The following is a 24915-nucleotide window of genomic DNA, read 5'->3' as shown; positions in this document are numbered from 1 at the left end:
ATGAGGAACAAAACCATTTGCTTTTGATTTAACAAAACTGTAAGGAACAATAAAAACCACATCCTGTCACTTTTAATGCATATCAATTGTTCAGCCGAGCATAAAATTTATTTCTTCGGGCTTCCTTTAAATGTCTTTTGTAATAAAGTTCAATTGGAATATCAATGCAGTATGGGAAGAAGTTCAACAAAATCTTCATCTGCTTCAAGTAAATAATGGCTACTAGGTTGCATTGTGCAACAAATTGAAATTTATTCAACTTTTCACTCCATCGTGAATTAATTTTAAACATAAGCATTGTACCTTCAAGTTCTTGTTTTAAAAATCAAACAAGTCAAAAGTGTATGTATGTGTGTTTCCTTCTATCCTTATCCCTTCAGTGTCAACATGTAAATAACCCTAAACACATAGGATCATTCAAAAGAATTTTAAAAAGTAAATGTAAGGGAGAAATGTCTTATATACCTTTCAAGACTGTAAAAATGTTGGATTTTTATTCAAAGAAAATTCTGAAAATGACAATTCACTATGGCTGTCCATTAGCATAAAATTTAAAATTTGGGTCCTCAAGTCATCAATTGCTAGTAAAATAACAAGACAATATCAGTCATGTGCACTGAAGGCAAAGATTCTAAACATTCTTTTTATCCATGAGTTCAATCCTGTCTTGGATAATGATGGAAGCCACTATCCTGGATATCCAGGATATCCACTATATTTTGATATAATATATCATTATAAATGAACCATTTGACAAATCATAATTACTTTATAAATAGCTGGTTATTCAATCTCTTCCTCACTCCCACCACGTCATTTACCTTTCATATACATAAATTTGATCATATCAAGACACTAAAAATATTTCAACGGCTTCCCCATTACCCATAAAAGTTTGAGCTCCTCATATTCGCAATTAAAGCTCTCTACCATATTGCACCAACCTACCTACCCATCCTTTGTCACAGGTTACTCTCTATGAATTATACATTCACAACAAGATGAATCTCCATTCATTAACAATTCTTAAGACCTTTACAGTGTTATTAATCCTTCATTTAACTTCTACTTATTAATCTCATCGTGGTACAGATGTGAGCCTGGATTTTCTTGCTTTCTATGAGATCATGATTATCTTTCACCTGGGAATTCTGGATTATGACTATAATATTACTGGGAGTGTTATTTTGGGGATTTCTTTTAGGTGACGATCATCAGTGAACTCCAACTTCAACTCTGCCTTATAGCTTTAAGATATCTTAGCAATTTTCCTTTAGCATTTCTTGAAAGATTATGTCTAGGCTCCCTTTTTTTGGTAAATATTTTCAGGTAGTCCAGTGACTTTAAAACTATCTCTCCATCTATTTTCCAGAGCGGTTGTTTTCCCCATGAAATATTTTACATTTTCATTAATTTTTCAGGCTTTTGGCTCTATTATTTCTTGATGTCTCATGGAAACATTAGCTTTTATTTGGCCAATTCTAATTTGCAAGGTGCTACTTTTTTCAGTAAGATTTTATACTACTTCTTTTTAACCATGCTGTTAAATTAACTTTTCCCATTCTTCTGTTTTTGAAAAAAAAAAATTAGTTCCTTCTTTAACTTTTCTAAGATCTTTATTGGGATTATATCTAATTTATATTTTTTCTTTGAGGTTTTGCTTATAGATTTTTTCAAGTCATTGTATTCTCCTAAATTTGACTCTTGAGTTTCCCTGTCACCATAGCAAGTCATTATAAGTCAGTTCCATTTTTTGTGTTTACGATTTGCTTGTTTCTTAACTTTGTACTTCATGTTGGTATTGGGTTCCTTATTCACTTGTGGGAAAGGGACAGTATCCTTCATATACTAGATCCTTCAAATTTAGAGCGAGAGAATGAGAGAGTGAGAGAGAATGAGAAAGAATGAGAGAGAGAGAGCAAGAGAGAGAGGAGAGCGAGAGCGAGAGCGAGAGCGAGAGCGAGCATGTGTGTTTGTATGTGTGTGATGGATCTCTGCAGTTGTGTGGTGAAGCCTATGGACCCTTCCTCAGGATTATTTTTAAATGCATAAAATAAAATATGTAGGATTATAAAAGATCAAAGATTAGTGAAAGTGATGATTTTTCCTCCATCTAAGATTATGAATTCCCAACAGGCCATAGATAAACATATATACTTTTAAAAAATTCCCCTAAAGAGTAAATCTGACTTTCCAGAGCTCCTTCAAGAAATTCAATAATGACAATCTATAAAGATGCCAAGAAAACTGAAATCAAAATAAAGACAGCTGAAAGAAGATCCTTAAGTTTTGATGAAACAGATGCCACAAAAGCCACCATATCTAATTTTAAATTCTTTTTAATGGGCAAGGATGTTCAAGAAGCCATGTCATTTCCATGACCTAGTTTTCCAAAAAGCAGAGCTTCCTACTAAAAAAGATAGAGTCCCAAATTGCAAAATCAGAATTTATAAATTAATTATCTTAATTATATGAATAAAGACTATTCTCCCTATGATCAGACACTAATCTCTGACATCTTCAACTATAAAAAAGAGTAAATTCTCTAAGACAATTACCAATGAGATAGAAAAATGTGACTTCTCTTGACATGTGATCTTCTGGACAGATTATAATCTGTAATACCCATTAGTTTAATATTTGCTATTTTGTATTTAACTTCAATGCATTGAAAGATATGATTTTACTAGTGTGAGGTATAATTTAATAGCCAATTCTTCCTGGGTTACTGTGATGAAAACAATTAACTACTTATTGGTCAGCCTTCTAGTATTTAGGAATGACCTCCAAAATTAACTGTAATGATTCACAGAAAACAGACACAAGGGTTTACTGGCAGGTCTTTTTGATATGCAGAAACAAAAAGAATTTATGATCCATTAACATTGCTTCAGAACCTCAAGTGATCTCTAAATCACAAGCACAGTATGTGGCAAATATATAGTAGCCACTATATAACTGATAATTCCCTTTCTTCCTATTCCAAAAATTGAGCTACAGATTATCTGAACTAAGCAAAAAAATCTGCCTCAAAACTATGAACAACATTGGCAGCAGTAGGATGGAGGGGAGGAAATTGTAGATAAAATCATCTTTAAAAAAAAAAAAAACAAGAATTTATTCAATATGCAATCATCTATCTATTACCCTAAAAATAGATACTAATTATAAATTATTTTAATCCATTCATTAAAAACATTATGAACTTCTACTGGGCAGTATTTGCTCTTAGTACAATTCATATACATATTCACAAATTTTTAAAAATTGTTTTCCTTAGAAATATGCTGGTTTCTCCCCTGGTTAGCAAGTGTAATGGATGGGAAAGCTATATTAAGGGCTTGGCTTTTATTTCTATAGGGGAAAGTCTATAATTTAGATATAAAAGGAAACTTGATTCATTTTTGCATATCTATTTTATAATGAATGTTAAAGAAATCTAGTTATAAAAGAGAATTTTTATTTTATATTTAAGGTACATATAACCATATATTAAGATATCACTGAAGGTATTCTGATCTTAAAAAGATGAGACAATGTATAGCATAATAAATGTATATGTCAACCAATCAAGTAACCTCCAGCTGAAATTTACTATGGCTGTTATCTCTCCCTGTTTGAGATTCTTAAGAACTAGCAGAAATGCCTTGGTTTTTTGTTTTTTTTGTTTTTTGTTTTTTTGTTTTGTTTTGTTTTGTTTTTGTATTCTCAGTATTTTAGACATAATAAGTGTTCAGCTTTGCTTTTTTCATTCATTTATTTATGCCATTCATATATCTGCAGTTTCATTACTCATCTGAAGCATTTGAACTGAGACAATTAAAATACCCTTGTAAATCTGGAATGTAAATTAGTTCAAAACATCCAATTGTCTAGTGATCTATTAGATCAAGGACATCATTTGTCTACCATGTAGCAATGACATCTAAAAGGAATTATATTTGCCATTTTTCCATTCCATGAGGGTAATCAAAAACTTAAATAAGAGTGTATGTAAAAATATTCCGAAAGGTTTAAAATTTATTACAAGACACAAAGCATATTGTGAAGTAAACATTTGAATTTTTTATATTTAAAAGCAAAAGGAAACATAATTTTCCAGAAGACATAAGATGTTAAATGTTATATTTTTTATATCTTTTTCTTACATGTTTACAACAGACACACAATATGAAACCACAAGTGGTCTATTATAATTATTTATATTATATTAATTTTGACTAAAATGCAAAATGATAAATAAAGACATATCAATCTTTTTTCTTTTTCAACCTCAAGTAACAATCAGCACAGAATTACAGAAGAATACTGGTCTGTAGATAGATTTCAAATTGCTTATAAAATTGGAAGGAAAAGTAATGACATCATTATTTTCACTATCCTCTAAATAAAACTCTAAAATTCATTCAGTTATGAATATAGCCAACAAAATATTATCTTGAGATGTGGCCTCTGGGCTTCTACAGATTGGCAAAGTGGTAGATGATACACAAAATTAGGTCAATAACTCTTGCTCTATAATATCTACCAAAAAATGGTCAAAAGCCCATCATGAGGAAGAAACTTATCATCTTCTGCAGTTTCTCAATTTATATCTAAATATTTTTAATTGTTAGAAAGTTCTTCCTCATATGAAGCCCAAGCCTGCATACTTAAGATTCATATTTTGGTCCTACTCTGTTCTGGATATTCTCCAGCTTGTCAAAGTCCTTATAAAAATATGAGGTCTAGAACTGAACAAAATACTATAGAATTCAGTCTAAGATTGAATTTTTTTGGCTACATTTGTGACATTTATCAAGTATACAATCCATTACCCTCTATGCTTTAAGCCATCCGCCAATTTGATAAGCTTGTCATGTATACCTTTACTTAAGCCATTGATAAAAATGTCAAACAGTCCACAATCAAGAAAAGATATGTAAATGGAAGGAGTGTCATATTTGAATAATATAGCAAGTAAATCAATGATACCTTCTCTGATTCTCCCATCACATAGCACCATTTTGTGCCTTCCATGCATTTGCCATTTTATATCTCATCTGTCAACTCAAATCTACCCCCACTCCTTCCAAATTGCTTCAATTCTGTCAAAAGTACTATTACTCTTTCAGTTTCCCAAGTTTATAACCTTAGTATCATCCTTAACTCTTCATTTTCCTAACATATATATTAATCAATTGTCAAATATTTCTATTTCACCTTTTACAACATCTCTTGCTTCTAACCCCATCTCTCAATTCACAGAACCACTGCCCTTGGTTCAGACATCTAATTGGCATCCAACATAGCTTCCAAAGAGCTGCCAAAGTGATTTGCTTTGGGTGAAAGTCTATCTCACCTCTCTGCTTAAAAGCACTACAGTCTCCCAGTTTTCTCTAGGATAAAATATCAACTCCTCTCTCTTGCTTTAAAAGCTATTCACAACTTGACCTCATTCAAATGTTTTTATCTTTATGATAAGTTACTTCCTTTTCTATGAACTTCACATTTCCAGTCAAACTAATCTGCTCTCTCACAAAAACCACTTTCTTTTCTATCTTGTGTGTTTCACCCAGGTATAGTCAGTCCCTCCTCACTTCCTCTGCTTTCTTCAAGATACAATCTAAGCATAACATTAAAAGGAAGAATTTCCCAATTACTGGCACTCTGCCTCCCTAAGTACTTTGTATTTAACTACATTTTCTTTCTATGTATATATATATTTTTTCATATATATCTCACCCGCAGTGAGTTGTAAACTACTTGCAAGTAAGAACTGCATCTTTATACTTGTATCCCTAGTGTCTAACCCATAGTAGACACTAAATAAATGCTGAAGTCTAAACTTATCTTCCCCCAGGGTAGTACTTAGTGTATCACAGTAGGTGCTTCATTATTAATGGAACTGAACTGTAGAACAATAATAATTCTGTTCCGTATAGTTTTCATGAAAGGCAATCTCCATGAAGTGTGCCGACACCTGGGCTTAATAGACCTTAAGTACTGGGGTAGGGAGAAGGGGACAAAGAGAGAAAAAGGGGCAGAGAAGGGATGGGGGTGGGGGAGATAATGTGTGTGGGGGGGTTGTCTGGGTGTGATGTGGGGCAGGCGCACATGCACACAAACACACACACACACACACACACACACACACACACACTTCTTTCAGTTATATAGATTAAAAGTATCAAACAAGTAACCTATTCTCAAGTGAGGCTCAAATCAGATTAATATATGATTGGGAAATAGTTAACAAAATAAGTAAAATACAACAAATATTACATTTTAAAACTTAGCCACTATGTAGCCAACAAGCATCCTTATATATAGATTAGAAATATCTATTTCTATTTGAGTTTAACGCTATTCCCTGAAAATTATCTAAGGCTCTTAGTTTTAATGGAGATTGGTTTCACAATGAAAACTTTGTATTCACAAGAATTCCACCTCCAAAATCCCACTTAGAGAACCCAAAAAAGACCTTTTAAACTATTCCCTACATAAGACTACATGTATACTCTCTTGCATTGGGATAAATGGTTGGTTAGTTTTGCCCTCTTTTCCTTTTGTTTATTCTTCATTATGAGATATAGAAAGAGAGCAAAGAAAAGAGACAAAAACAAAAGGCAACAAATAATATAAGTAATAAGTAAAGGGCCCATGTGTTATATGGAGCATCCTAAAAGTCTCAGTGCAATTTAAAGCTTTTTGAAGGCTTCTGGCATTCCCTGAATATATTTTGTTCATTATCTACCAAAGAAGTAGCAAAAAAAAAAAAAAAAAAAAAAAAAAAAAAAAAAAAAAAAAAGCACCTAAAGGTCTTCAGTAAATACTTACTGATTAAAAATAACTACAGGTGAATTTTTTTAAAAATCTTTTGAAAATGACTGAGACTGGCAACTCTGAAAAAATCATTTGCATACCAAATTTTTTACAAAAGAATTCTTATTTTTTATTTTACAATGTATATAACACATTGATAAGATATCAATGTTTTGACTTTTCCAGATTTAAATTAATTCAACAACTTAGAAACTAAAATGTTGCCTTTCAAGCTTTTATTAAGCAATTACAATGCACCAGCATGGAAAATATAAATGTATTCTGCTTCATCTTGAGCAGCAATGATGAGCATCAGTTAGCATAGAAATGAATTTATCAATAGCTTTTAACTATAAATATGCATATATAGATATATTGTCTATATACACATAGACATTGTCTATAAATACACATACATATAGCTAGCCTTAAAACACACACACACACACACACACACACACACACACACACACACACATATTTATTTTATATAGACTCAAAGGACCAGTATTTTACACATTCCTATGGCGCTATAAATCTGAATGACGCATTCTGTACATATTTATATTGTGCCTTGGAGATTTTATTTTTGAGTGCTGGCAACATGCTAGGCAGTGTAAAGAATGCACAAAAGATATGGCTCTTATTCTCCTGAGAGCATCTGAAGGCAAGGCAGAAACATATTTATAGCAGTATTTCTCAAATTCTTGTGACCCATCAAGCTCCTCAGCTTTTTTCCATAAATAAAAGATTTTTTTAAAAGCATGATGAGATTCCCAGGCTGAGTAAGAGAATATATAACAATGACTTCTCTTGAGCAAAGCAAAAGAAAGATAACAGGAAGAAGGAATGAGGCAATAAAGAGAAATGAGGTATTCTGAACACAGTAGGCTCAGGAAAATGGTTTGGGCTACCTGTTGAGAAAAGGCTATGATATGAAAAGAAGCACAGTTGAAAAAAAGAGAAAGAGGGAGAGGGAGAAGGAGAGGAAGAGGCAGAGGAAGAGGCAGAAGGAGGGGAAGAGGCAGAGGGCGATGAAGAGGAAGAAGGGGAGAGGGAGAGAGTGGGAAGGAGAGAGGGAGAGGGGAAGAGAGAGGGGGAGAGAGGGGGGAGGAGAGAGAAAGCAAAGATGATGGCATAAGTGAAGAGCTTTGATTAATGAATATATGATCTAACAGCACTGGGGATTTATCTTTTTTTCATAATCATCATATGGATCCCATTTTTCAGTTGAAAAAAATGAATATGCAGCTAATCTTGAGATGTTACTTCAATTCTTAAAATCATTTCATTCTTAATATTTTCAAGGGAGAAAAAAAAAGAGTAAAGAAGAATTCTGTAAAAACCTTGATCATGACCTATTATTACCTTTTCCATACCTTAGGGCAAAATAGCTCCAAATATTGAATTCTAAAAGTGTCTTTGCAAGCAAAAAGATCCACAATACTTTTTCTTTTTTAAAGATCCATGATACTTAAGGAAGCACAAAAGTAAAGATATACAAATAATTTATCAAGTGACTAAATGATGTTTACATATAAAATCTCCTTTCAAGTTTCAGGATTGAGATTTAACACAAGAAAGATCACAATTTTAGAATACTTCAAAGAACCAGACAGTTTCAATAAATGCAATGATATTTTTTTAAGTCTAAAAGGCAAAGAAAGTAGGGATAAAGTAAAATTTGATTTTTTTTTTTTGGTGTCAATTAACATGTCTGGTTTTTCTAGTATTAAGCACCTGTGATCCATAAGAACTTTGAATTTTTCAGTAATATAAAGGCCCATAATATTTTAGATCTAAATCTATTTCAAGGATAGAGGGAGCTTATCCTGTGCAGACTCCCTTCCTCAAGGCAGTCTGAAATTACAGACTTACAGGTTTGCCTGGGGCGTTGACAGGTTAAAAGTAATTTGCCAGGGTCACCAAGTCAGAAATACCCTTGAACTAGAATTTGGCTTTTCTCCAAGATGGTCTCTCCACCCATTTTACTACCTCTGCTTTTCCAAGTGTGCTCACTGCACTTTTAAATTAATAAATCACCTTCTTAAAGCTCTAAACTTTATCAGCTACTCTTTCTACTCTTTCAAAGTAAGTTTGGGGGGGGGGGGAAGGGTAGGTGAAGAGATACCTCATAAACATCAAACAAGAGTTAGATGAAGCTAACTTTTTTCCTTTCTGATCTTTTCAAATAAAATGTGAGGAAGCATAGGAAATAGTAGCTATGAGTTCATATTTTTATATGTGTAAAGAAGTGTATGTATAAAGAAGTACCAGGATAAAATAAGAATGATAATTATTAATTACTTTTAAGAAAAAATCATTTAAATATCACGTGTGAGTAGAGAGAAAATAACATACTGTCCCAGCCCTTATAAGACAAGAGAAAAATTAAAACTGTACAAATGATATTAATTCAACATTCACTATTTTCAACAGAAAAGATGATACAAGTTGTTATTTGATTAATTACTCAGTAAATGATAGCAATATATTACTTGTATGATATTGGTCAAAATCACCTCACTTCTCTGAATTTCAGTTTCTCACTTGTAAAATTACTTCTATGCTCTTTCCAAAACTTAAATCACATGACAGCCAAGTGTTACAGAAATTTGTAAAATGGAGAAACTATGGCAGGCTGGAGTAAACCAAGAAAGGATTCACAGAGAAAGATAAGTTTGAGCTCCATCTTAAAGAACTCCACAAGATTAAGATATGACAGGATCCACTTTTTAAATATTCAATCAACATTTAGTAAAGGCCTACTATATGCCAGATATCTGGAAAGAACAAAGATGGGTCAGAGACCATGCCTTTAATTCGCCCCCATATTAAAATGACAAGAAAAAAAAAGCCTACAAGGATTAATGGCATACTCAAGTCATTAATAAATAGGAAAACTAGGATTGAAATCCAGGTTCTCTTTCTCTAAATCCAGGGATTTTTCTACTACACTGGAAGGTGAGGTATAAACAAACAAACAAAAAAAAAGTCAAGAAAATCTTAGATGTGTTCATAAGTTATTGACTAAGGCAGCTGAACTGGAAGAGATAGTGTATGTAGGGTTATAATTTGCAGGCTAATGGGTTTTGATTTGTATCCTGTAGGCAATGACCAATCACTGAAATCTCTGAGCATCAAACAGGGTAAATAATTTTACATATTGGAAATGCAGGAGTGGAAAGAATGAAAAAAAAAAATCAGAGGGCAGTCTTAGAACCTACAGCAAAGGTTATGATTATGTTGAATAAGTAAAAAGGAAGAAAAAATTTTCCTCCAAAATGCAAAATCAAATTAGGTTTCTTAGCTTCTTTAGATAATGTATCCAAGGAAATCTTTAGACAGACTGCTTCAGAGGAAAGTTATTACCAGCGAAGAATTACAAAAGAGAAGAGGCCCTCCACTATTATGACTGTTCCCCCTTATTCATAACACCCAATAGGAATGATGCAGGCATTCCAGTGTGGGCAGAAACAATACCCTCAATTCTCACTCTATGCAGACACGTGGGGATAACTTTGAGATGCCAAAGGAAAATGTGAGCAACTCCAAATACAGTAAGGCTTTGCATAAATGTAATCTTAGCAAAGTGTTAAAAAGAAGATCCTGGGAATGTATGAGTGCTAAAAAAGCAAAGGTCATAAGGCAGATTAGGTGACTCAGGGGAAAAGTCACTTTTTCCCAAGTCACTCAAAGGAAGAGAAACCCAGAGATTCTGACTTCATTTTTATGATAGTAAGTATCTAATTATACTCAATTCTTAGCTAAAATAACCTTACTATTAAATTTCCAGAGGCAAGATTTGCCACCATTATTAGCTTTATTATGATGCTATCCGAGTCTTACTAACAACTTCTCCTCTGGGATTAATGTTGCAAATTAGAAAAATGGTAGAAAACAAAAGCTTTTTATAAAGGGCCTAATATGTGTCAGACACTGTGCTAAGCACGTATACAAATATCACCTCATTTAATTATCATGAGTATAAGTGTTATAAGTATCCCTATTTTTACAGTTGAGAAAACTGAGGCAAATAGGAGTTAAATGAATTGGGTCACTTGGCTAATGCCTGATGCTGAATTTGAACTCAGTTTTTCCTGCCTCCATCATGCTTTGCACTACATCATGCTTCCCCTCTAATTTCAAAATAATTGAGCACGACATGACAGGAGGCAAAGGAAATCATCTCTATTTATCAGAATCCTTCGTTTCCCTCTTTTCCTTGTTTCCAACTCAAATGCCATCTTCTCCATGAAGCCATTCCTACTGTCCTTGGTTCCTGATAGCCAATCTCCCAAACTACTTACGTGTTCAGTCTGTATACATTTTGTAGGCATTGACATATGTACCTGTGCTCTTTTGCTGTTTTAGAATGTAAGTTTCTGGAAGGCAGGGAGAATTTCCTTCTCTTTGTATCCCCCATCACTTATGTCCTAATACACAGGAGATTCAAAAAAGTGGCTGGGGGAGAATTTGAACCCAAGTCTTCTAAGTGCAAATCAATTTCTCTTTCAAAGGGCATGCTGACACTTAAAACTGAGAAGTCTTCTCTTTTAAGCCTTTAAAACATAAATAATGCATAAATACCTTTAAGGTATTTATGTAATTTATCATCCAAAGATATTAAGAGGTGACTGGATTCCAATATGCATTTATTAAGAGTTTACTAAAGCTTACACTTTAATAATACAAAAAAAAAAAAAAAAAAAAAAAAAAGTCTGTGCCCTTCAAGGATCTTAGAATCAAACAGGGAAAGAAACATCAAAGAAAATTAGAAGGGGTGGGATGAAGATGACATACCAAAGGGAAAGCAACAGAGCTGCTTATGGAAAGTAGAGTTAGATGGAAACTTCAAATTTTAGTTTCTTAAAGATTAGACTTTGGGAAGAGTTTAGTGTTCCATCCTTCAAGTCTCCAATCAGAGGGAAGCAGAGGTTAAGTGAGCTAAGAAGGTGTTGAGTATCCAAAGTTTAATTAATCAGCATCAGCATGATGGTAGATTTGAAGTCATTCTGGGGAGGGATTATGGGAAGAGGGCAGGGAGAAAACTAGAAACTTGCTTCTCTACAGTGTATGCTGAATTCCTTTGTGTATGGATGGCCACTCAAAGTGGTGGTGGTAGTGGTGCTAACAGTAAGCACAATAGACTTACCTAATGTTGTTCTATGTTGTCTCAACTAATCCTTGCAACTGTAAGGCAGATATTTTCCCCATTTTCAAAAGAGAAAACAAATTTCAAGAAGTGTATCTAAATGTCATATATCCACTGGATAAATTTGGGATTCAAATTCCATCTGCACAACTGTAAGCTATGTCTAGCTAGCCTTGAAAAACATAATGAATCCAACTCGAGGATTTCTGAAAAATATAGAAGATTTCGTGCTTGTTTCAATAAACAATGAACACATGTTCTGCAGCAAGTTAAACTTGTTCCTGTATAAAACTAAGTAATTATAAGTTAAATCATTTCCATTTTGTGAAAAGATTCCTTCACAGACAAAATTACCAAAAAAAAAAAATATGACAATTTTTTAAAATTATGAACTATTAATGACCATAAAGAAATATTTTGAAATGCAAAATAAAATGTGAATATCTTCTGACACCCGGAAAATTAGTAAAGATGATATATAAATAGTGGCAGTCAATATGATAAGAGGTTATGGAAGGCAGATGCTCTGAAATACTGTTGATGATCTATTAATGCAGCCACTCAAAAGCAATTTGAAAGGGAAGGGCCTTTAAGTTACCCTTTCAGCCAGTTGTATATTGAGCATAGAATTCAAACAGACAAAAGTCACAAAGGAAAGCACAGTACATATAAAATATTCATAGCAGCAATTTTTGTTGTAACAAAGAACTGGAAATAATTAAGTGCCACTTAATAAGGGAATAGCCATACTGAAAAAAGGGAATAGAAATAAAAAGTCTGCGGAATTTTAGAAAATGGAAAGGACATAACTGTGCTGATGGTAAGTGAAATAAATAGAAACAGAGAATGCCCACAACGATGAAAATCATGTAAATGCACAGTAAAAGTAAGCCAAACACTGAGTATCTCTAAAAATTGGTCCCAAAGGGGCACATTTAAATAAAAGTGATTCAGGTTATGAAGTAAGGAAGAGCTAAATTAAGGGAAACTTATCAAAACAAAACAAAAATCAATGAGATAATTTGCTTATAATAAAAAGAATTACCTAAACATGCTCATGTTTTATTTTAATACTCTTTATTACTTTATTTTCTGTCTTTGATGTAGGTGTGCATATTTTTTCCTGAGTCTGCTTACTTCATAATCTGAATCAGTTTACTGAAAAATGCTTCCATTCTTTTATTTTTTACATCACAGTATTTACTTAACTATTATATTTATTCAACCATACTTTGCTTAGTCATTCCTCAATGAATGGGCTTCTCTACTTAATTTACAATTCTTTACAATCTCAAAAAGTGTCCTGATAAATATTTTCAGTGTTTGGTCACTAACCATCTTGGGGTACATGCATAATAATGGAATCTCTGGATTAAAGGATACAACCACATTAGTCAGTCGGTTTGTATAATTCCAAATTCATTTCCAGAAATACTGTACCAACTGAACCAATGATACATTAATGTAACCTTTTTTTCTATGATTCCTCCAACACTGACCATCCCCCACACTGACCATCCCCCCATCACCAATCATCTTTGCCAATTTGCTACAAGATAAAAACCTTATGGCTTTTTATTTGAATTTTTCTTTATTATTAATGATTTGGAGTATTTTATCATCTTACATTGAAATTAGCAATAATTTAGAGAAAATGTTTGTTCAAATTGTTGATTGTTAATCAGTTGGGTAATGACCCTGGGTCTATTAGTTGTTGATATATCCAGAATCATAGAACTTTGTTAGAAACATTTGTTAATTACAAATTTTTCCCCATTTAAGAACTTTCCTACTCATCCTAGTTACAGCAATTGTGTTTCAATTTCATGTAATAAAAAACCACATCTTATCTTTTTAATCATCTCTGTATCCCTTGTTTAGTTAAGATTTTATTCCCTACAAACAACTATAAAAGATATGTGATGTTTTTGTTCTAATATTTTTATGGTGTGATCTTTAATATTCAGATTATTCATTTTGAATTAATTGTGGAATGCAGTATAAGATGTTGACTAAACATAATTTCTTCCAGAGTGCTTTCTAGTATTCCCAGCTTTCCAAGTTAATAAGGAAATAATTTAAAACTAAGTCTGTGTTTTGAAATTTAACATGAGAATTAAGTTTAATTATAATTCTCCCTTGTTTACTCTCTTGACTGTTGCTTTATAATATAATTTAAAGTCTTGATAGTATTATTTGCCTTTCATTCCTATTTTTTCATTATTTCCTTTGGTATTATGAAACTTTCAAATTTCCAAATGAATTCTGTTATTATTTTATTGGTTGTTAGTTTAATTGGTATAGCACTACTAACTTTGGAAATTGTGAAGGCCAGACTAGCTCCCTGGAGGCTTCAGGATAAGCCAGAATAAGGATAAGTAAAAGTCCTTGGTCTTTAGGGGGAGAAGTGAAGGAGACAGACAAACCGCCATGAGGCTCACCACCAACTTTTCTTCTCATCATCCTGTCTAAAAGTGAAGTCTGGCTTGTTTCATCCCGCCTCTAATCCTTGCCTACCATTACCTGTATATACCAAACATGGAGCCAGCACAGAACAATGAAAAGGGCCATTTTTCCAAACATATACTAACAGAATCATTGTCCAATAGGTTAATTAGCCTTAAGTGCTCGATTGTCTGATTCAAGCACACCTTTTAAGAGATTCAGCCCTTTACAGGAAATATTATCTTTTTTAGTATATTGGCAAGTAAGCCTTGAACATTGAGTATTCTTTCCAACTATTTAAATTGTTTTTTATATCTTTAAGGAGACCTTTGTATCCATACAGGTATTAACTATGCTTTTTTTTTTAATAGATAGATTACCAACTATATTAGGATTCTGTTTTATTTTAAACATATTTTAAATATATTGTCCCTTTCTACCATTGTCTTTAAGATTTTGTTATTATATTATGAGATTCATGATTTTTGTGGGGTTATTTTATAACCTATAACTTTGATGAAACTTTGAATTAGTGTCTGTTTTTTTCCTAGGATATGAACCTTCATGTTATCAGCAGGCGGGTATAATTGTGTATCCTCTTTCTCTATCTTATGTGTCTCTAATTCCATTATCTTGTCTTATTCCTATTATTAAGGGAAATTTCTAGAATTATGTTAAATAACAGTAGAGAAAGAGGGTAATCTCATTTTATTCCTGTACTTTCTAGAAAAGCTACTAGTATATCCCTATTACATAAAATTATAGTTTTTGGCTTTAGAGAAAATTTTTACTCAGTGCTAAAATCTTTTTTTTCTGAATCTACAAATGAAATGATGTGGTCATAGATATAATTATCATAAAGATAAAACTATCTTGCATCTTTAGTATAATTCCAATTTTCATAATAGTGAATTTTGTTGTTGTTGATGTTAAATCATTACAGTTCTGATGTAGAAGGAATTTTATCTTAAAATTTTACTTTATATACATTAATATGTTTTTAATTTTTTTCCTTGCTGTATGTTGCCTTGTTTTATATATTAAGAATATTATTACAACAGAATTATAAGAATATTGTTAGAATGGATATTAATAGATACTATTAAGAATTAGATATTAAGGATATATTTTTGATTCATAAAAGAATGAGGTAAGATATTTTCTCAATTTTGGAGACTAGTATATATAACATAAGCATTAATTTTTCTTTTAAAGTCCATCTGACCAAAATATTTTTCACAAACAATTATTTATAGTTATTTAAGATCTCTATGTAGTATTCTGTTGATGTTTTTATTTTTTGTCAGTAATGCCCTATTTCTTTTGTTAGCACAGATTTGTATACTGTAGGCTCTGATAATTCTCACTTCCCATGGCCAAGTCCTACAGTTTTTAGAGAATAGCCTTCGATTCAACATCTTATTAAACTCTATATAATTTATGCTCACTCTGGTGTCATATCTGGAGTCCTGCACATACTAATACTATACTCATCTCATTTGTAAGCTTTTTATCAGCAAGATATAATGGTACCTGAGCTGCAAATGCATGGATCTGAAGAAAGCAAAAATACAAGGTAAAGGGAACAATGTAACTAACATAACCTATAAAAAAAAACAAAACGAAACATAACAGGATAGTTCATGTGAGGGGAGAACTGGGAAACCAAAGGACAAGCTAAGGGGAGGGGAAGGAGATGCAAAGAGCCAGATAACAGGGGTATAGAAATTCTGATCAATACTATCTTGGATAATTATAAACCTTAAATATAAAAAAATTAGTATTACATTAATCTGTCATTTATATTAGAGTATTGAAAAATCTTAAATGTAAGAAATTAATATTATATTAATCTGTCATTTATACTACAGAGTACTTCAATATATTCATATGAAACATAACACAGATATTCATGAATTGCAATTGATTTGCATACCTTTATATAATGAATGTTTATCCTTAAATTCTTTCTACAACAAATCTATTGACAGAAATTGTTAATACAATGATAGGGAATTGTTAGTCACTTGCCATTCCTTTAATGAGCCTAATAATGTCAGAATTTCATTAATGTCTTTAGTTTCCTAAATCTTAAGATATTTATTCTTATTTAGGTTGATCTGAACCATACTCTAAGTCCCTCCCCACCCCCACCCCCACCCCCAGAGATTTTACCTTTTAAAAGGAACCTAGCTTATCCTTTTCCACTGGGATTCATGGCATAAAGGGTCAAACAGCCAAAATGAAGTGGTTTTCCTTGTCTGGATTGACAAGAGTCACATGACCAGGCCTTACTACCTCATATAACCTCCTCCCTTCTCTTCTCCTACAAGAATAAAAACCTATGAGTCAGCTGATGGAACATTCCCCAGATGTTGCTACCCTGTTACCTTAACTAAAAGTGCTTTATTCCTCGAATCATGGTTTTGATTTATTATAGGACTTAAAGCTATTCACACTATAAATGTATCAGTAGTCTCTGCTTTTCTGAGTTTACAAGACTGTTTTAGGATTTCTATTATTTTGCTACCCTACCTACTCAAATTAAAATGGTTCAAACTTACTTTCAGACCCATTTTAAATTTAAATTACTCTGCCAATGAAGTGGAAACCTCTTCTGCTTTATTCACCCAATTGTCTCCCATGCTAGTCTCTCATGCTCCAGATAGGTATCTGCAGTCATTCGTAAGAAAAATAAGTTCATTCTAGCTTTTGTTCATGCTGTTCCTCTGCCTGGAATGACCTCTACCAAGCTCCAATTACCATCTTTCAAAGTGCTAACTCTTCCATAAAGCCTTCAACCAATAAACTCCAGTCAACAATGACTTCATTCCTGTACATACTAGTCCCACAAGTCCTTTGTATGACTGATTTCAAACAGATTGCATATTTATTTTCCTTTTATAGCATTTCTCCTTTAGCAATACCTATATCTTTGTTTCCTTTACAAAGATTTGTTAATTTAATTACAAATTCATATAAAAAAAAGGGACAGAACCAAAAACCATAAACCAACTAAGTTGGCTATGCTATATTTTATGGTATTTCATTCTGCTTAATATGAATACGATTGTAAGTTGTTTTGTGTTTCTCTATTTCATATGCACACAAATATATACACATATACATATATATATACTGTACTTTAATTTTTCAAAAATTTATGATTCATATTCATATCCAGCTTCATATTCCACAAGGTATCCAACACAGCATTTAGCAGCGCTTGGCATGTAGTAGGCACTTAATTGTGCTTATTACTTTATCACCCAGTCATTTTCTTGTCATCTTCCAAGACACAGAAATCCCCTAACTACTTGACCCACCAAAGATCGTGCCCTGGAGGTCTTTGGAGCTCCTAACTTAGACCTGCTCTGCCCTGATTAGGGTTGGTGAGGTAAGTAAGCAAAACTCACAAAGCTAGATATGCAGGCAGTTTCAGATCAAGCCATGTTTTATATCTCATTCAGTCACCTATCCTAGCCACTACACATATAACACACACACTTCTCTTTCCATCATTTACTCTGGGAACAGTCATCAAATCAATGTTTCTGGAAAGAGCATATTAAACATCTGCTGTATACTTTCATGAACCAAAACTCTATGACTTCCCAAACCAAAATATTATTCCCTTCAACACTCCTCATAAATATATTCTCCTTCCATTTGTATTTCCTAGTCTTTAGTATAATGAATTTCATTCATTCATGTATGATTTCAACAATACAAGTACTCTTCTTTTACTGATGCAGATTACTATCCCTCCATGATTTGAGTACCTGAAAAAAAATGCTTCAATTCAATGCACTCACTACTTACTTGTGGTGATGAGTTTCCCCAAACTTGAGTAGAATGATCCTAGATGAAGGATATTCAATCCACAATTGAAATCTCTGCAATTTTCACAGCTTATATCTCTTTGAGATACATAAAAGGATGAAGGATTATCAAGGCTGATCAATCCATACATATTGTAAAGAGATTATTTTGGTACTTATTCCCTTTATTCTTACTATCTATATATTTTTTGCTGTCAAATAAAATTAAGAAGTTAATAGCTATAACAGCAAAAATATGCTTATGAATCAATCAAGGAAAAGAGAAATATTTTTGGTGTATTTAAGGACAGGGACTCCATGTCTGGGAACATTCTTCTCTTTACTTTGAGAAATTCTGAAAATAATCATATTGACATATGTATATTATGTATAATTAAATTTCATATGTGTGTTAAAATTATAAAAAAGTAAGCCAAATGAGGTCACAAAAGTAGAGCATTACTTTCCAAAAACAATCTTATTTGGGGAGATTCTTCAGCTAACTAAAGTTCTATTTTTTGAGTGAATCTCAAACATCCCTTTTATTACCTCCCTGATAGACGAATGCAAAACGGTAAAAGTTAAGCAGACAAGAAAAGAAAAAAGCTCCAGTATTTCTCTCCCACATACACATTCATAATACAAAATTATATAAGAGGCATTTAATAAAAACTTAAGCAAACTGAGGAGAGAGAAAAAGTACCTATCACCTATTGTTCTCTTGGATGGTCTGAAAATAGTACAATAGTATATAGACAATTATGATTTCAAGGCCAAATAGAACTGGGAAGACTTTCCAGAGCACTTTGCTCTCTAGCTGTGCTAAAAACACCAGCTACAAGGATCTGCAGAGATCTCATTTTGAACAAAACATTCCTGCCAGCTTTTACCTGCCCATTTCAAGAACAATGCTTACATGCTACCCATCTTCTAGGAGGGAAGGGATGTGAAAGGCTCCAGATGCAGAATGAGACTCTTTTTTTAGACATGGCCAACACAGGAATTTGTTTTGCCTGACAGGCATATTACTTACAAAATGTTTATTTTCTTTTAAATGTGCAATGATCTGAGTTGAAAGGTAGAAATAATAGGGTTTTGTTAATTGAAAAAAAGTTTAGTTTTTTAAAAGGATGCCAAATAAAGAGAGAAGGGAACAGAATGGCTAAGGATCAAATCATATACTATACTTCTGTTCATATATACTTAGTTAATACTCAGATTCTCCCCATGACTTCCTATTCAATTTGGCTCTATGAACACTAATAACCCAGGCTTAGTAAGTTAGATAACACAAACCAGATATCATATCTGGTTTGATCTTATATTCTGGAATCTGAACTTGACCCCTAAAGTCAACAGATTGGTATATTCATTTCTTTGTACCAACTGGTTTTCCTATATGTGACTTGTATACTGTATTACCCTCTATGTCTGCCAAACCCAGATCCCACTTCTGATCACTTCTGCCCTATGATTGCTTCCTACCTAATAGCTGAATGTATTCATCTTTCAATGTAAAGGATATCAAAGTTCTCTCAAGTGTGGCATTCTAACTATATTCTTGGACATGAAGCCTTACATTTGTGAAATGCTACACATTTTTAAATGGTAGAGAAAAAGAAGAAAAAAGAAAGGAGTGAGGGAAAGAGAAAGGAAGGGAACAAAGAAGGGAGTAAGGAAGTAAGGAAGCATGGAGGGAGGGAGGGAGGGAGGGAGGGAGGGAGGGAGGGAGGGAGGAAGAGGAAGAAGGAGGGAGGAAAGAAGGAAGAAAGGAAGGGAGGAAAATAGAGTACCCTTTTGGGAGAGTTTAAAACCAGGAAAAAAATTCATCAAAATTGAGAAAAGTATAAGACAAGAAGTTAAATTTCATCATTTAAAGGGCAGGCTAAGGAAAAGTTTAGGTTTTTTTCTGAAGAAAGCTCAGATTTTACAAATATTTGAAAATGGATATTTTCCCTAATACTATGTAAAAAGTGTCAAAATTATAAAAACATTTTATTGAAGAAAGCAGCCAATAATTTTTCCCTGTAATTTTCACAGAGTCCTAAAACTCATAGTTTGTTTCAACAAGAACAATGCTAAACTTATTTATGCTGTTTGACTATTTGTGACTCTATTTGGCAAATATACTGAAGTGGTTTTCCATTTTCTTTTCGAGCTTATTTTAGAGATTAGGAAACTGAGGCAAAAAGGGTTAAGGCTTGCCCATTGTCACACAGCTAGTGTAAGAGGCTAGATTTGAAATCAGCTCTTCCTGACTCTAGGCTCGTCACTCTATTTATTGAGCCACCTAGCTTCCCTTCTAGCTAATAGCTTCCATTAATAAGTATTTGAAGGTTTGCCAAAATACTTTACAAATATTTTTATCTTACCAATCCAAAAATGGAATTAAAATTCTCATTTTACTAGTTTACTGCAATCTCAAAATGAATATGGTGGGAGTATTTAAACAGTATATAGTTTACATTTTTTGTTTTAAATACCAAGAAAACAAATAAAATTCATGCAGATCAAATAATAAAATGCAAAACAACTAATCACACACACACACACACACACACACACACACACACACCTTTCTTTCCAATAGCTTAATTTCTGCTCTTGATAACTGCAAAGGCAAATAAATTAGAAAAAATATTTAAATATGTTAGAAAACCTAAATAAAAATAAATAAAGCAAAACAAATTTCAAATAATAGAATAGAGATTGTTTTATCTAAAAAGAAATTTAAATCTACAAGTAGCTTTAATTGGAACTAATCACAATCCTATATTTTGTGCTCTGGATCCCAATATTAGCTGAACAGTATAAAATGAACACTATGCCATTCTAGGCTAGTGCTTATCAGTTTTAGATATTAAGATGCTCCATTGCTTCAAACTAGATTAATTTTAAAAGTCTATCTAACTCTGAAATTTCTCCTTGAAGGATAATCTTATAGCTATGTCTTAAAGCTCAGAAGATTAATTGTTCATGGTGAAAATGCTAATTTATCACTCTCTCTGGCTCTTTGAATGTGACTTTGTACCAAACCAGCTCATTAGGATTTTGTATGAGGGTAAAAAAGAAAGAAAGAAAAGGAAAAAGGAGCAATCAACCAAAACTTTATTTGTTATGCCATCAAGCAAATACTGGAATACTATACGCCTACTTTCATAGTACACATAAGGGTGTCTTTATACCACATTTGCTGCCTTACCTCTAAGTCACAGCTGTATTCTGTGCCATCGAGGAGCATCACTTTACATGGGACCGTTTTTAACTTCTTGGAAGCCTTCTGAGGTACCTTGAGCTCAGCAGTCTGAACTTCCTTAGTTTCCCTTCTAGCTGCTTCCCCTTCTTGTTTGTCTTCCTGGGTTCCTTCAACCTTTGCCACTTCTATCTCTTTACTATCTTCTTTAGCAGGCTGTTAAGAAATCAAGATAAGTTGTTATTATACAACAAAGACTAAACAACTCCTAAAACATAATCATCTTGCTGAATTTAATTATCTTTAAACCAAGGGGGTTCTTAACCTTGGGGATGTGAACTTTTTTTAAAATCATTTTAATATCCTGATGACTGTTTTTCAATATTATATGAATTCCTATGAATACTTACTATGACATTTAAAAATATTGTACTGAGAAAGGTTCTTGTGCTTTACCAGACTGCCAAAGGGGCCCATGCCATAAATAAGGTCAAGAGCCACAGCTCTATAACAAGATGGTTTCAGGAAAACCTGGAAAGACTTATAAAAACTGATGCAAAGTAAAGTGATCAGAAACAGAAAAATATTGTACAAAGTAATAGCAATACCACATGATTATCAACTGTGAATGACTTAGCTAGTCTTAACAATACTAACAATACTTGGAATTATTATCATGATATAGAATATTATCCATCTCGAGAGACAGAACTGATGGAATTCTCTTGCAGACCAAAGTATACTTTTTAAAAACTTTCTGTTTTGGTCAATATTTTTTTCACAACATAGCTAAAATGGAAATGTGTTGTATAACTGCATATATTAATTTATGTCAAATTGTTGGCTTCTCAAGATGGAGGGCAGAGGAAAAAAGGAAAGAATATGGAGCACAAAATTTAGGAAAAAATATTCAAAATTGTTTCACACACAATTGAGAAAAAAAGAAAATATAGAAAAAAGACAAAAAACAAAGAGCCACTGCTCTAAAATAACCATAAGTAGTCGCTACCACTTAAAATAATGTTATTTTTAAAATCTTTATTATCCCAATCCAGAATGTAGAATTTAAGCTTCTTTGGGAAGGGGAAAGTGACAAGAGAAATTGTTCCCCAAACATCTTTTGTTTGCTATCAGCTAATTTTATTGACAATTTTGGTATTAAAGAATAAAGTTTTAAAGTCATTACAATGCAAAATATACTATTAATTCAAATTAATTCAAAACATAACAAAGACATTCAATTTACATAGCCAAAATCTCTGAGTAACACTGTCAAAAAATTAACAAAAGAAGAATAGGACTCTCTAGGTTTATTTTATTTTCAAAGTATCATAGATCTAGCACCAGAAGGAGACTCAAAGGCCATCTATTCAAACCTTCTCACATTACAAATAAAAGATAAGCAAATTAAGGTCCAGCAAATTAAGTAAATTACCAAAGACGAAAAAAAGCAGGAAGTGCCCAAGGTCAATTAAGATTTTAACTTAGGGATCCCGATTTCAGAGCCAATAAGTGCCCCTTCTTCTATACTATGCTTCCTTTTTCCTTTACCACTGAGTGGTACAGGTAAAATAGGAACAACCAACCAAATCATATTAGGAGTTAGAGCTAGAATGAACTTTAAAGATAGGGCAACCTTTTTTTTTTTTTAAATCTAATCCAATCCCCCTAATTTTCACAAGTGAAGAAACTGAGGCTGAGAGGGAAAAAAATAATTAACCCAAGAATACACAACTTTTTGTTTCTAGCCCTGTAAATCTAGTTAAATCATATTCCTTCCCTAGATATTAGTTAATTTCATATGCAGCAAAGAGTTTTAAACTGTGGGTCACAACCCATATGGAGTCACATAACTTTATTTTCATTTAATGTTTGATTTGTGTCCTTACTATTTTACTTAACTATATACCCAAGGGGAATGTGAAAATTTCTTGGGCAAAAAGAGGTCACAATTGGAAAAAGTTTAAGAAGCCTTGATGTGCAGAATACAGCAATTAAACTGGATATTTCTTTTTTATATATAGCTTTTATTTACAAGATATATGCATGGGTAATTTTTTAGCATTGACAATTGTAAAACCTTCTGTTCCAATTTTTCCCCTCCTTTCCCCCCCATCCTCTCCCCCAGATGGCAGGTAGACCAATACATTAAACTGGATATTTCTAAGGTTCCTATATCCCATAAGCCTATTCTTAAGGGCCTTCAGGTAGAAACCAGTTCCTAAAGTGTTGATCAGACTAGAGGAATTTCTGAGTGTTTGATTTCTAAAGTCACATCATTCAATTGTCCCTTTATTTGTTCCAAATCATCTTTTTAAACTTACCTGCGTCTCAGCACTGCTGACTGAATGTTTCTCATCTTTCTCATCAACTTTAACATCCTGCCGTTTTTTCTCAAGGATTTCTTCTGCATCACCCTTGGCTACCTTCCCCTCTTCTGGAAGGGATTCATCTTTTTTGACTATGGGCTCTTCAACCACGGCCTCAGTGGGTTCCTTCCTTTCAACTCCATCTTTGGCCTCTACCAGATTGTAAGACTTCTGTTTCTTAAGCCATGGGGGTATGAAGCGAGAGATACCCCGACTCTCTGAGGGATCTTTTTCTTTCTTCTGACTCCGGGGGCTTTTGCTGGCAGTGGGGGACACTGGACTTTTTTCTTCCTCAGGTTCTGAGGATGCATTCTGTTGACTTTCTGATGCTTCTTCATCAGGTTTCTCCTGTGCAGTGTCTGATCCTATTTGCTCAGCCTGCTTGTTCACTTCGGACTCGGAACCAACTTCAGTAGTCATGGTCACCGTGGATGCTAAAGATAAAATAAAAGCACAAGTGTGTTACTTTTGCATATGCTCTCAACATGAATCTCAGGGAAAGGGTTATGCAAAGAGGGATGGAGAGCATTACCTTTAATCCTTCAAAAAAGAGTAAGAAGAGATAAAAACAACTCTGAAAAGAACTCTTTGTCACACATGAACTATACAAAAAGCATCAGAATCTTTAAAATATAGCATTTAGTTTAGATTCTCCTTAATGCTTAGCATAGTGTCAGCACACAATAGAGGCTTGATAAATATTTACTGACTATTTAGTTCTTATAGATACCTAAGATTTTTAGGGAATGGCTAATTGAGGAAATCCTTTTGACAAATGCAGATTGGTTAAAATTTCAGACAGTAACCTGGAGCACTGAGGTTAAGTGAGATTGAGTGTGTCCAGGGTCACATAGCCTGTAGATGGCAAACTACTGGGAAACAACTTCCCAGTAGTTCACATCATTCCACCATTTCCTGAAGGAATGTGGAAAATCCATTCAGGAAAGGGATAGTAAAGATTTTAAAATAATATATTATTTACAGTGGTGGTAATTATGTATGGATAGCTTAAAGCAGTGATTCTTAAACTTGTTTATGTCAGGGACTCCTCTGGCCAGTCTGGTGAAGTCCAAACATCCTTTCTCAGGATAATATTTTAAATGCATAAAATAAAATGTGTTAGAATAA

The 24915-nt window shown here is 33.0% G+C and overlaps 1 protein-coding gene across 27 annotated transcripts in view; it reads right to left on the bottom strand.

Annotated features, from left to right (window-relative positions):
• The window catches only part of EPB41L2 (erythrocyte membrane protein band 4.1 like 2), a 279109-nt gene that overhangs the window by 134172 nt on the left and 120022 nt on the right, over window positions 1–24915 (bottom strand). For all 27 annotated transcript variants that reach the window (XM_074309829.1, XM_074309834.1, XM_074309837.1 and 24 more), the window contains exons 2-3: window positions 23743–24221; window positions 21428–21634 (exon numbers count right to left, since the gene is read on the bottom strand). In XM_074309829.1, the coding sequence (XP_074165930.1) occupies window positions 21428–21634; window positions 23743–24207 (672 nt within the window). In that variant the 5' untranslated portion in view covers window positions 24208–24221. The remainder of the gene's footprint in view (window positions 1–21427; window positions 21635–23742; window positions 24222–24915) is intronic.

The sequence above is a fragment of the Sminthopsis crassicaudata genome, chromosome 4 (assembly GCF_048593235.1).
Source record: "Sminthopsis crassicaudata isolate SCR6 chromosome 4, ASM4859323v1, whole genome shotgun sequence".
NCBI lineage: Eukaryota > Metazoa > Chordata > Mammalia > Dasyuromorphia > Dasyuridae > Sminthopsis > Sminthopsis crassicaudata.
This window is presented reverse-complemented; position numbering and strand designations above follow the sequence as displayed.